Source organism: Zootoca vivipara, chromosome 2 (assembly GCF_963506605.1).
Source record: "Zootoca vivipara chromosome 2, rZooViv1.1, whole genome shotgun sequence".
Taxonomy (NCBI): Eukaryota; Metazoa; Chordata; class Lepidosauria; order Squamata; family Lacertidae; genus Zootoca; species Zootoca vivipara.
This window is the reverse complement of record NC_083277.1, coordinates 22,056,266-22,069,879: the sequence shown is the minus strand read 5'-3', so window position 1 is coordinate 22,069,879 and position 13,614 is coordinate 22,056,266. Positions and strand designations below refer to the sequence as shown.

Genomic DNA, 13,614 nt, shown 5'->3' with positions numbered 1-13,614 from the left:
AGCATGCTGGAAAGACTAGCAAATAAATTACTAGAGCTTTAATAAGCCCAACAGCGCCTGTTGCTCGAGGCAGAGAAATAATCTCCCAGAACCGCAAAAGAAATCCTATCAGAAAATAAACTTATTGCTTTCTAATACAGTCATACCTCGGTTTAAGTACGCCTCGGTTTGAGTATTTTCAGTTTAAGTACTCCGCGGACCTGTCTGGAACGGATTAATCCACTTTCCATTACTTTCAATGGGAAAGTTCGCTTCAGGTTAAGTACGCTTCAGTTTAAGTACTCCATGGACTGTCTGGAACGGATTAATCCACTTTCCATTACTTTCAATGGGAAAGTTCGCTTCAGGTTAAGTACGCTTCAGGTTAAGTACGGACTTCCGGAACCAATTACATTCATACCTCGGGTTAAGCACGCTTCAGGTTGAGTACTCCGCGGACCTGTCTGGAACGGATTAATCCACTTTCCATTACTTTCAATGGGAAAGTTCGCTTCAGGTTAAGTACGCTTCAGGTTAAGTACGGACTTCCGGAACCAATTACATTCATACCTCGGGTTAAGCACGCTTCAGTTTAAGTACTCCATGGACTGTCTGGAACGGATTAATCCACTTTCCATTACTTTCAATGGGAAAGTTCGCTTCAGGTTAAGTACGCTTCAGGTTAAGTACGGACTTCCGGAACCAATTACATTCATACTTCGGGTTAAGTACGCTTCAGGTTGAGTACTCCGCGGATCCGTCTGGAACAGATTAATCCACTTTCAATGGGAAAGTTCGCTTCAGGTTAAGTACGCTTCAGTTTAAGTACTCCACGGACTGTCTGGAACAGATTAATCCACTTTCCATTACTTTCAATGGGAAAGTTCACTTCAGGTTAAGTACGCTTCAGGTTAAGTACAGACTTCCGGAACCAATTGTGTTTGTAAACCGAGGTACCACTGTATCTCTTTGGCTAAAATATACAGCACTGTGTCCCAGATACTTAACAAAGCAATCCTATACATGTAGACTCCGAAGTAAGTTTGCACTGTGTTTTTCAAGGGAAGTGTCCCTTGGATTACAGCTTCAGACAGCATTTTAGACTAGGGGTGTTTACTGACCTGGTTTGGCGCTTCAGAAAACAACTGGAGTGCCGTGAAGGCTTCCTGATTTGGTTTGGGTCTGAATCTGAATTCTAGTTTTTTGGGGGGAAACCTTCTTCATTACCTATTATGGGCAAAATTTAAAACAACTACAGACACTGTGGCAGTGGTAGGGCGACCCGGAATGGACAATAAAAGAGGGGTGATAATCTCATTCCTCAAGTCTTTATAAGGAGTGCAAGCCAGAAGGGCATGTGCCACCGATTCAGTACTGCCATCTCCACAGGGACATAAGCATTTTTGTGGGGAATCTGTTGGAATCGTCCCTCAGGTACAGCCGAGGGCAATACATTCTATCTTGCGAGAGTAGAAGCGCGTCTGTATTTTAGAATTGCTAGGTTATGCAGATAGGGTGCCAGAGAGTCGATATGGGAAGGTGGAAAATAGTCATAACATGGGCAAAATTTCTTTATTGTAGCCGTGTTGTTCTGATGCTCAATATCATTTAGGAGTTGACAAATTAGACTGTTTGCTTTACTAAAACCCAAAGTGAGTAGCTGTTGCGGTGATAAACCACAAGAGTGATGTTTTTTGATAGATAATTTCAGCTTGAGGAGCTTTGGAGAGATACTTCTTCAGTTTATGCAAGCCCCAAATCTGTCTGAACTGGCCTGCTTCAGTTCTTGATTTGGGATTCATTCAAATCTAATGCAAACCCTTATTTTAAAACTCTGAGGTCGCGGTCCTGCACCTACTTACCTTGGAATAGTTTTCCTTGGGACTTACTTCTAAGTAGACATGCTTAGGACTGTACAGTAACGGTGGAACCCTAAAGAACTCACATTGAAAAAATAGGACTTACTGCAAAGTAAATATGCATAGGATTGCAACTGTGCAATTTTTACATCAGTTTACCTGGGAACAAGCCCCACTGGACTCAATAGGACTTACATCTGAGTAGACACATATAGGAATCTGCTATACAAAACTCTTGTATCTTAAGAGACCAGATGATGCTAATTATGGCACCTGAAATGTGCCACAAATCTCTAATTATACAGTGAGGGCCCGCAAATTATATGCTCCAGAAATTACAGTTGTATGACCAAAATATATTAACATTTGCAAATCTAATCAGTTATGGCAATAGAATGATTGGCCACAAGCCACTACAGATCTGAAAATACTTAAACCCACTGAAGTCACAGCTCTGGTCATGGAAGCTGTGTAATACAACTGTTTTGTCACAACTGTTACTAGCAATGATTCCAGAGTTCATAATCCCCACCTAGGGTTGCCATATTTCAAAGTAAAAATCCAGATACAAAAGACTAAAAATAACTTTGAAGTTTTTGTTAAGCTTTTTTATGTAAAATCTCAAAGAAACAAAACCACAGACCTGAAATTTTTGAGCTATTTTTAAGAAAAATCGATTTTCCCCAACATTGCTGTGATTTCTGCCTAGCCACTGCATACAACTGCTGAATCGTGGCAAGACATATGGCAACCCTGCCCGCCGCCACCATTCAGAATGTGAATTTTTGCAGCCCAGAATGTTTGGATGTGTTTAAAAATGAGTGCTGTTTTCTCCAGGAAGATAAACTACTGCTTGGAATATAAAAGGGGATTCTGCACATGTGTGTTCAATGCGCTTCAACTATTCTTCGAGATTTTCATCTATTTTCTATCCAAATCCTCACTGCTTCAGGCAGAGCCTTGTGAAATTCCCCAAAAGCTGACTTTTCAGGCTCACTCAGTCATTTATGCAGCTTGAAATATTTGAAATGGAGCGCTTGGGTCAAAGCATTCAGACAAATAATGCAAAGATCTTCTTTCCGTAGGTGCTGAATTCCCATCAGGATCACAGAACTTGGGAGTTTGGAGCTGTTTGTTAGGTATATGTATATACTGTTTAGAAGGGAAGGGAAGGGAACGTTCTGAGATGGAATAATAAATCAGTTGTGCCTTAACATGATGCAAACCAGATGTTCTCATTTGCCCACTCCGCCCTGTGGAACGATTCCGCGATCTGCGCCCTGAAGAAGTGGCTGATTTATTTCGCACAACACAGCTGGTTGGGAATGTAGTGGAGCAACATTTTGGTGGGACTTCACTCACCATTTCCGTTCAGGTTAGTAAACACTTATGTCGTGCCCTCTTTATCGTGCTCTTCCACAACTTTGAGCCCTTCAGATTTTTTGCACTATTTACTACTACTACTACTACTCATACCTGCCAAGTTGCTGTCAGAGAAATAAGGGACCGGGCCGGAAATAGCAGACTGGAAATAGCATTGCCGCCATTTTGGAACTGGGCGGAGCATGCTCAGAAGTGACTTTTGATGCTGCTTTGCCCAGTTCCAAAATGGCCGCCGCGCCAGAAGTCGCACTGCAGCCATTTTGGAACTGGGCAGAGCAGCATCAAAAGTCGCTTCTGAGCATGCTCTGCCCAGTTCCAAAATGGCCGCCGCGCCAGAATAAACCGGGGGGAAACAAAAAAATCCGTTTTTTCAGCTAGGAACAGCTGGAAAAGAGGGGATTTCCCGGGAAAAACGGGAGACTTGGCAGCTATGCTACTACTACTACTACTACTACATTTATATACCGCCCTACATCTGTAGATCTCAGGGCTGTTCGCAGCATAAAATTACCACATGGAAAACACATAACACATAATAAAAATAAGAACAAAAACAAACCAATAATCCCCATTCCCATAACACATTTAAAAAGGGCACCGTATGTCAATAAATCCAGGGCCTGGTTGAAGAGGAATGTTTTCAACTGGCACCTAAAGGTGTATAATGAAGGCGCCAGGTGAACTTCCCTGGGGAGAGCATTCCACAGACGGAGCCACTGCAGAGCAGGCCTGTTCTCGTGTTGCCACCCTCTGGACCTCTTGAGGAGGCGGCACACAAAGGAGGGCCTCAGAAGATGATCTCAGGGTCCAGGTCGGTTCATATAGAGAGAGTTGATCTTTGAAGTATTGTAGTCCTGAGGTGTTTAATGCAGTGGTTCCCAATTAACAAAGTAATGTGGATGGCCTGTTTTTGAAAAGCCAATCCATGGACCCCTACTTTTGAAAGTTTCGATATCTCTATGGTAGTTTTTGTTATGGGAATGGTGCCATGGATCTCCTGGGTGGGTTACATGGCTCCCCTGGGGCCACAGACCACCAATTGGGAACCCTGCCTGGTTTAAGGCCACACACACACACATTTTTAAACATCTGGACTTTGTCCACTTCCTTACTTTCTCACTTGTTTGTGCTTTGCTGGTTGGCAGCAACCATTTTGGGGCAGAAACCATGGCAAGAGTGGGGAGAGAGATCATGATTAGAAATTCCCCCATAGGAAATAATGGAAACCGTCAGCTCGTTATGTGAACGCTTGCCTGTTGAACTATTTCCCGGAAACGCATTGTGGCCTGTAAGCGGGACCACTAAAATCTAAATAACAACAACAGTTTGGATCCAGTGGTCACCTCTGATACCTCAGTCCTTTTGGTAAAACCATGTTGTGCAAAAATGGCCAATTTGCCACGCCACTCCTCGTCTGCCAACAGCTAACTCTCTTGGTGAGCACCATAGTTATTGGGAGCATTTATGATACGAGATGCCAAGGGCTGGGGGAATAAATGTGCCAGCCTTTATTTCTCTTCAGACCACCTTTTCCTATTTGATGAGGAACTGAAATAAAAAAGGTGTCTGTTCCCGAAAGCTTTGGCGCCAAATCTTACCCACGAGAGCGCTATAAATTAATGCACAATGAAATTGGATTTAAATTATTAATGGGCGATATTTTTGAATACCCAAGAGAGACCCGTCGGCTGCTCTTATCTCAGTCTCCTTCTCCATCCCCTTCCCTTTCTTCTCATCTACAGGACGGTCCTGAAGCTGGACAGACTGTGAAGGTGAGTGCTTGTTTTATTATGCAGAGTACAAATTAATAAGAGACAATTATGAGATCTAATAAAACCAGTCAGCTGCGGCACATTGCAGCATTGCTATTTTATCCTTGAAGCTGGAGGGATCCCGAATCTTCTGTGCGGCTGTGAATAGATTGATTGAAAGGGAATATGGTGCAATATGCTTACACCTCACCACCTCTCCAGTCTTAAGCAGTGACTCTTGACCGCTGGTCCATGGAACGGTTCCATCTCGGCACACTGCTGTCTTCTGGGTTTGGGACCTCCACAGCCGGGTGGGGATCTTAAGAGCCTGGCTGGGTCAGACTCTCAGTCCAGCTAGTCCAAAATTTGTTAAGAAGAAGAAGAGTTTGGATTTGATATCCCGCTTTATCACTACCCGAAGGAGTCTCAAAGCGGCTAACATTCTCCTTTCCCTTCCTCCCCCACAACAAACACTCTGTGAGGTGAGTGGGGCTGAGAGACTTCAGAGAAGTGTGACTAGCCCAAGGTCACCCAGCAGCTGCATGTGGAGGAGTGGAGATGCGAACCCGGTTCCCCAGATTACAAGTCTACCGCTCTTAACCACTACACCACACTGGTTAACTCATAGTGGCCAGACAGATGCCTCTGGGAAGCAAGGCAAGAAGGCAACAGCCCTTTCCGTAGTGTATGCCCTTCCGTAGTGTATGCATGGACGTTCTGCTCAGCTGTCATAACTAATACTTATCCTTCATATGCTTGCATAATCCATTTGTTTGTGTGGGTGTGTGGCTGCCCTTCTGTGACAGTGAATTCCAGAACCTAAGTACAGTATTGCTATTGTGAAAAGAGATATTTCTTTTGGTCTGTCCTGAACCGGATGGGTCTGTCAATCCACTTTTCAGTCAGTGACCTTCAGTTCTTGTTATATGATAAACTTCCTTCCCTCCCCGCCTTGATTTTCCACAGCCAGCCAACAGCCACCTCCTTTTACCAGCAGGTCCCCATGTGGATCACAATCATTAAATGCTAAATTAAAACAGATTACAATCGCAGGAATAGGGTGGATTCTGAAAACACTCATAAAGGTAAAGGTAAAGGGGACCCTGACAGTTAAGTCCAGTTGCGAACGACTCTGGGGTTGTGGCGCTCATCTTGCTTTACTGGCTGAGGGAGCCGACGTTTGTCCGCAGACAGTTTTTCCGGGTCATGTGGCCAGCATGACTAAGCCGCTTCTGCCGAAACCAGAGCAGCGCGCGGAACCGCCGTTTGCCTTCCCGCAGGAGCGGTACCTATTTACCTACTTGCACTTTTTGGGGTGCTTTTGAACTGTCAGGTTGGCAGGAGCTGGGACCGAGCAACGGGAGCTCACCCCATCATGGGGATTCGAACTGCCGATCTTCTGATCGGCAAGCCCAAGTCTCAGTGGTTTAGACCACAGCGCCACCCACATCCCTCATATCAAGTGTCAAAGACCAGGGTAAAAGGATTTTCATTCCACGAAAGCTGTATAGTGAAGCGTGCTAATTGGAAGGGACGTTGGTCTTACTTGCACACAAGCAAGTATGTCTCCTCATGAGTTAGCACCCAGTGGTTTGCAGCTGAGCTTTTGAGATAATGCGCTGAAGAAAAGATGGTGTTTGAAGATGCTAGGGAAACTCTGTATTTTTCTCTCTGGGCGCACCTTCAACCCTTGTCCCTGGAGGGCTGTGTCTATGTACGCTCTCTGCTGGCATCTTGTGGGTCTTGTGCTGTGCCTCTTTCCCTTACACCTCTGTGTGGCACTCATTCGACACTGCTTGTAAGAAGAGAAATGATTTGAACTCCTGCCTGCACTGATTCCTAGAGATTTGCAGTAACATGGACAATACTGGTGTGCCACTGAGGCTGATGGGGCAGTGATGCTGTGTGTATGTGTGTGGAGGGGGGTGTGTGATGCAGGGGATGTACTGGGGGCATGCAATGAGCTCTGTGCAACGTGTAGGTGGTTTTGCTGGGCTCTAGTGGTGTTCCAAGGGGATGAGTCTGTCAATTTTTAAATTGCACTTTTTGGATTTTCTGGTTGTGTGTGTTCCCCCCCCCCTCCCGTCCTGGGCTCACCACACATTGAATATGGCAGTTTCCCAAGAATAGGAGTGGCCTATCTCTGTTCCCGGTGTAATGTGAGTATAGGATTTACCCGCTAAAGGCCCTGTTAGGGTTGATTAAGACAACACTAACGTCTGACAACAGCAAATGGAAGCAATTCTCTTCCTTCCCATTTCCTGCATTGACCTTATTTGTGGGATAGCTTGTGTTACCACCTGGGAATAGCTAGCGGGGATGGAAGAAGAAAGAGAGAGTGTGTGTGTAGGGAGAAAGAACAACAACTACAACTTTTAGTTCTCCTCGGATGGATGGATAGGGCAAAGATTCACAAATCTCACTGAGGAAGCCCAACAGTGAAATCCCATTCTTTTCTTCATTTACTGCCTTTCCCATTCATGGCCTTGAAATTACTCCTCCCCGTCCAATCCACTTCTGCACCACAGTGGTCCCATGAGGTCTACTGCCACTGGTACAGTGTTTGACTGGTAGCTTTTCGTCTACCCACTATAATCCCCCCCCCAAAACCCTTTCTGCATTGCCAACATGGCACTCACGGATACCAGCAATCCCACTAGTACCTTCTATGGCACTCGAAAAACGTCACAGTAAATATCTCCACAAACCCACAATACACAAGATACTGTTTGCTCTTCCTGTTTAGTTCCTGTTTGCACTGGCTTTGTGTCACCTCTATTAAAAATTCCACCTCAAACATGAAAACATTTCATTGAATACACAAACTCCCCTCCATTCTGAACAGTGGAGAGATGCAACGAGCTTCTTTCTGAGAGCGAGTGCAGCAGGGCCTGACACATGTGCCCGTTCCCCATTTTTGGGGGAGGCATGCCTGCACAATTTTTTAGATACAGCAGCCATTTTTGTTACACCACATCCCTCACAGCAGCCATTTTCTGTTATGCTGGCATACCCATGGCAGCCATTTTGTGACTGGGGACCACCACTGCCTCAGAATTCCAGATGTGCTCACTGGCTCATAAAGTTTGAAAGTCTTGCCGTATTCAAATTAATCTTGCAAATCCAATATCGGCAGTGGGGCAAAACATTGAACGATGTTAGTGTTTGGCACAAAGGCATGTTGTTAACCATTTCCTTTGCCTCGTGTAATGAACAGACATTCTTTCCCCACTCCTTCCCATTGTTTAGACAAATAGCACCACTTCCCAGCATCATGTGGAGGCTGCTGCAAATGATAGCCACCTTGTGACTGACTCCCCACTGCTGCCATTAAGCATAGAACCAGCCATCAAGTTCTTCTGGAGGGTGGCATGGCAAGTTCCCACACCAACGCTTTGACTTGTGGGCAACAGTGATATGGAAATTTTATGTGCTGGGCTCTAGAATGTCACTGAGGCTGGTAGTTCATACTGTTGCATGCATCCTGTCACGGTCCGGTTGGCAGACGGTTGAAGCCCTGGCTGAGGACGTCGGGGCCAGAGGCAAGATGGTGGTGTAGAAGCAGGAGCAGGAGCAGGAGCAGGTGCAGGGCTGAGGGTCCAGCAGCAGGCAGTCACAGGGTCAAAGAACAAGGCAGAGCTGAAGGTCTGGGAGTCAAGGAGCAAGGCATCGGCAAGGGAAAGGTCCAAGGGTCGAGGATCAAGGCGTCGGCAAGGGTCCAAGGAGCAAGACGCCAGAGGCAACCAGGCAGGGATAGCGTTGCTGTGGCAAAGAGCTGAAGGGAAAAGCTGAGCTTTTATCCCTCCCAGCTCCTGCCACCAGGTGCAGTGAGGTATCAAGTGGCCTCACCTGAGTGACCACTCCTTGCCTCTCCAGCACAAGCTGAGGCACGCCCCAGTCTTGCAAAGCATAGAATCATAGAATAGAATCATAGAGTTGGAAGAGACCACAAGGGCCATCCAGTCCAACCCCCTGCCAAGCAGGAAACACCATCAAAGCATTCTTGACATATGCCTGTCAAGCCTCTGCTTAAAGACCTCCAAAGAAGGAGACTCCACCACACTCCTTGGCAGCAAATTCCACTGCCGAACAGCTCTTACTGTCAGGAAGTTCTTCCTAATGTTTAGGTGGAATTTTCTTTCTTGTAGTTTGAATCCGTTTCTCCGTGTCCGCTTCTCTGGAGCAGCAGAAAACAACCTTTCTCCCTCCTCTATATGACATCCTTTTATATATTTGAACATGGTTATCATATCACCCCTTAACCTTCTCTTCTCCAGGCTAAACATACCCAGCTCCCTAAGCCGTTCCTCATAAGGCATCGTTTCCAGGCCTTTGACCATTTTGGTTGCCCTCTTCTGGACACGTTCCAGCTTATCAGTATCCTTCTTGAACTGTGGTGCCCAGAACTGGACACAGTACTCCAGGTGAGGTCTGACCAGAGCAGAATACAGTGGTACTATTACTTCCCTTGATCTAGATGCTATACTCCTATTGATGCAGCCCAGAATTGCATTGGCTTTTTTAGCTGCTGCATCACACTGCTGACTCATGTCAAGTTTGTGGTCTACCAAGACTCCTAGATCCTTTTCACATGTACTGCTCTCAAGCCAGGTGTCTCCCATCCTGTATTTGTGCCTTTCATTTTTTTTGCCCAAGTGTAGTACTTTACATTTCTCCTTGTTAAAATTCATCTTGTTTGCTTTGGCCCAGTTGTCTAATCTGTTAAGGTCATTCTGAAGTGTGATCCTGTCCTCTGGGGTGTTAGCCACCCCTCCCAATTTGGTGTCATCTGCAAACTTGCTCAGGATGCCCTCAAGCCCATCATCCAAGTCATTGATAAAGATGTTGAACAAGACTGGGCCCAAGACAGAACCCTGTGGCACCCCACTAGTCACTACTCTCCAGGATGAGGAGGAGCCATTGATGAGCACCCTTTGGGTTCGGTCAGTAAGCCAGTTACAAATCCACTGAATGGTAGCATTGTCTAGCCCACATTTTACCAGCTTCTTTACAAGAATATCATGGGGCACCTTGTCAAATGCCTTGCTGAAATCAAGATAGGCTACATCCACAGCGTTCCCTTCATCTACCAGGCTTGTAATTCTGTCAAAAAATGAGATCAGATTAGTCTGACATGACTTATTTTTCAGGAACCCATGCTGACTTTTAGTGATCACAGAGTTTCTTTCTAGGTGCTCACAGACTGTTTGCTTAATGATCTGCTCTAGAATCTTTCCTGGTATTGATGTCAGGCTGACTGGGCGGTAATTGTTTGGGTCCTCTCTTTTCCCCTTTTTGAAAATAGGGACAACATTTGCCCTCCTCCAGTCTGCTGGAACTTCGCCTGTTCTCCAGGAATTTTCAAAGATTATTGCCAGTGGTTCTGAAATCACCTCTGCCAGTTCTTTTAATACTCTTGGATGTAGTTCATCTGGCCCTGGAGACTTGAATACATCTAAACTAGCCAAGTATTCTTGTACTACCTCCTTACTTATTCTGGGCTGTATTTCACCTGCTGAATCATCTGCTCCATATTCTTCAGGTCGGGCGTTGTTTTCTTTCTTGGAGAAGACTGAGGCAAAGAAGGCATTGAGGAGTTCTGCCCTTTCTCTGTCCCCTGTTTGCATTTCACCATCTTCTCCTCTGAGTGACCCCACTGTTTCCTTGTTTTTCCTTTTGCTACGGACATACCCATAAAAGCCCTTTTTGTTGCTTTTAACCTCTCTAGCGAGCCTGAGCACTACAGGCCCCAGAGCCTGACTCCTGCCCATACTCCTGACACATCCTAATTTTGGAACAGCAAGAGACTCCTGGAATTCCAGTGCTTACTCAGGGTTCAATTTCCTTGGAATGCAAGTTAATGGAGACTGTGGTGTCTTTGGGCTAAAATTGGTTTTATCTGCACATATATACAACTTGAGCATAGGATGGAGGGGCTCACAACAAGAACACTCCAACAGATCTTGTTTCCTCATTAGGTTGTCAGAGAGACCCCCAGGCTACTGCTTTGAGCCCAGCCTTGAGCAAGACAAACCTCTCCATGCCTCCAACTTCCAGCATCACTCAAAACTCAGCCACACACAAACCCCCCCACCCTGTGCCCAGCCTATTTTTCTCCATCCTATGAGAAAACAATCATATTTTTATTGTATTTTTAATATTCTGTTGGAAGCCGCCCAGAGTGGCTGGGGTATATATATTATTACAGTGGTACCTTGACTTATGAAGACGATCTGTTCTGCGGCCGTCTTCATAAGTCGTGAGGTTTTCGGATGTCGAAGCGCCGCTTTGGCACATGCGCGAAGCGTGCGTGTGCGCCGAGAAAAGACTTCCGGGGGTTGTCGACTTCGGAAGTCGAAGTGTTGGGTTGTCGAGGTATGACTGTATTATTATCCAGCCAGATGAAGTGAAAAAAGGCCCACCCATTTGTCTCTATGGCAACAGGGCAAATGAATGGACATGTGAATGGTAGCCCTTAACTGGCCATGTGAGCCCATTATCTTATAAAGGAACTTGTCTGACCAGTTCAGCAGCCTCTTCTGCTAGATTCTAAACCTCCTTGGCCTGCAAAGGACCTGCAAATATAACCCAGACTGACACACACATGCTGAAACCTATAACAAGACATATTATGGCTATTGTAGGGGTAGGTCATAACTTCTAGTGGTCTCATAGTAGTGCTTCTTATGTGCTAAGTCTCTGTATCACACTGTGAGAGAGACAGGGCCGGCTCGCCCATTGACTCCAGTGGTGTGGGGCACCGGGGCGCTCAGGGGGGCGCTGAGGGGCGCTCCAGCAAGTGGAGGAGCTGCGCGGTGGCCTCCCTTTTCCCTCCGCCAGCCTCGCCGCTCAGGATCTCCGCTCAGGGAGGTAAGCGAGCGGAGCAGGGGCACTAGGACCCTGTTCTGCTCTGCAGCACCAGGGTCACCCCTCACCCCGACGCTGCGTTTCATTGGCATTCCTGTTGGCAGGAAGGCTCGGGTGCCTTCCCACAGTCTAGGACTCTCCCCGCTGCCCTGCTGGCTCCGCGGGCCTGGGACGCCGGGCCTCTCTGCAGGCCGCACTCTCCCTTCCCGGCCCTGTGGCTCTCAGCTCAGCCGAGGCGTCGCCCCAAGGCCTTCCGGCTCGGGGGAGACGGCGCGCTCCTCCAGGGAAGGTAAGAGCTTTCCTTTTTAAAAAAAATGGAGGGGAAGAGCTGGAGGTGCAGAGTTTTTTTTTAAAAAAAAGAGTGGGGGTGGGGGGCGCCCAAGGGATCCCTGCACCAGGGCGCCCAATGTGCTAAAGACGGCCCTGGTGAGAGAAGGATGTTGCAGTTGACTAGGCACCACATTCTCAAATTATTACTGCAGTGGTTTGAAAGGCTGGGTTGATCAACTACGTAATCACAGATTGAACCATGCGAATTTAAATCCATAGCAGGCTGTGATGACCTCACTGTTGGGCTATAGGATTCCCTGCAAGTGCATTCACAAACAAAGTGTTAGTTGAAAGAAGTGCTCCCTTGATTAGCCATCAGCAAGTATATACACCGTATCATGCTTTTAGAATTAAAGGGTAGGGGGGGGGGATTGATTTTCTATTGTATGAGAGCCACAGGCCACTTGATGTGTGCAGCCAATGGGTTTTGAAGATATGTTGATGGCTTGGGGCTTCTTGTCCCATTAGCTTAATAAATGTAATGAGATGACAACACCCCACTGATGTTATTGCAAACTCCCGGATTTTCAACATCACACGTTGTACTCTCTTCTAGATATATGAGCTGCTTTTCTGGAGAGCACCATAATTTGCGATAATTTATTGTCCCTATGCTGATGGCATGGGCTTTTAAAAAAAGAAATAAAGAGAAAATTCAAACTCTGAGTATTTTAATAAAATTAGTTGCATTCCCAATCCATTTCTGATTCAATTACCTTAATCACAGTCTGAAAAAGGTCTGTCCGGGTCAATGCTTGGTGCACCTGAGGGACCATGAGACTTGAAACCAATCATTAGGTATGAAAACCACATCTTAAATTGCAATAAATAATGTTTCTCTCTCGCCAGCATCAAATGTTTCCTTGGTCCAAAAAGGAGAAAAAGATAAACACAAAACGAAATGACATGTTTATCTGTGAAAAAAGAGCAAACGTCATTGTTCATTTTGATGGGCGTAGATTAGGCATCACTAACTAGGCCATTTCTCTTCCTTCTCTCACCTCTCTGTGTAGTCTTAAAAAGTTTGGGGAACTGGAGGAAAGGAGCCGTGTTGGTCTGCCGTAGTCGAAACGAAATAAAAAAATCGTTCCAGTGGCACCTTAGAGACCAACTAAGTTTGTCATTGGCATGAGCTTTCATATTTGAAGAAAGGTGCATGCACACGAAAGCTCATACCAATGACAAACTTAGTTGGTCTCTAAGGTGCTACTGGAAGGATTTTTTATTTATTTTGGTGGAAAGGAAACAGAGTCCTCATTCCTATGCTCACAGTATATTTTGCTCCGTTTTCCCTCCTACATTTGCCAAACTCTCAGGCCACTGAGCACTCTCTCCCTCCTCCCTACCTCTCTCTCTGTGTAGAAATATTCCTCTATACCAGTGTTCTTAAACCTGTGGTCTTCAGGTGTGAGCGGACTACAACTCCCATCATCCTTGTCCATTGG

At 46.0% G+C, this 13,614-nt stretch overlaps 1 protein-coding gene across 7 annotated transcripts in view; it reads left to right on the top strand.

Annotated features, from left to right (window-relative positions):
- The window catches only part of FHIT (fragile histidine triad diadenosine triphosphatase), a 1,048,086-nt gene that overhangs the window by 818,933 nt on the left and 215,539 nt on the right, over positions 1–13,614 (top strand). For all 7 annotated transcript variants that reach the window (XM_060271291.1, XM_060271290.1, XM_060271293.1 and 4 more), the window contains 2 exons: positions 3,068–3,213; positions 4,964–4,993. In XM_060271291.1, coding sequence (XP_060127274.1) covers positions 3,068–3,213; positions 4,964–4,993 — 176 coding nt within the window. The remainder of the gene's footprint in view (positions 1–3,067; positions 3,214–4,963; positions 4,994–13,614) is intronic.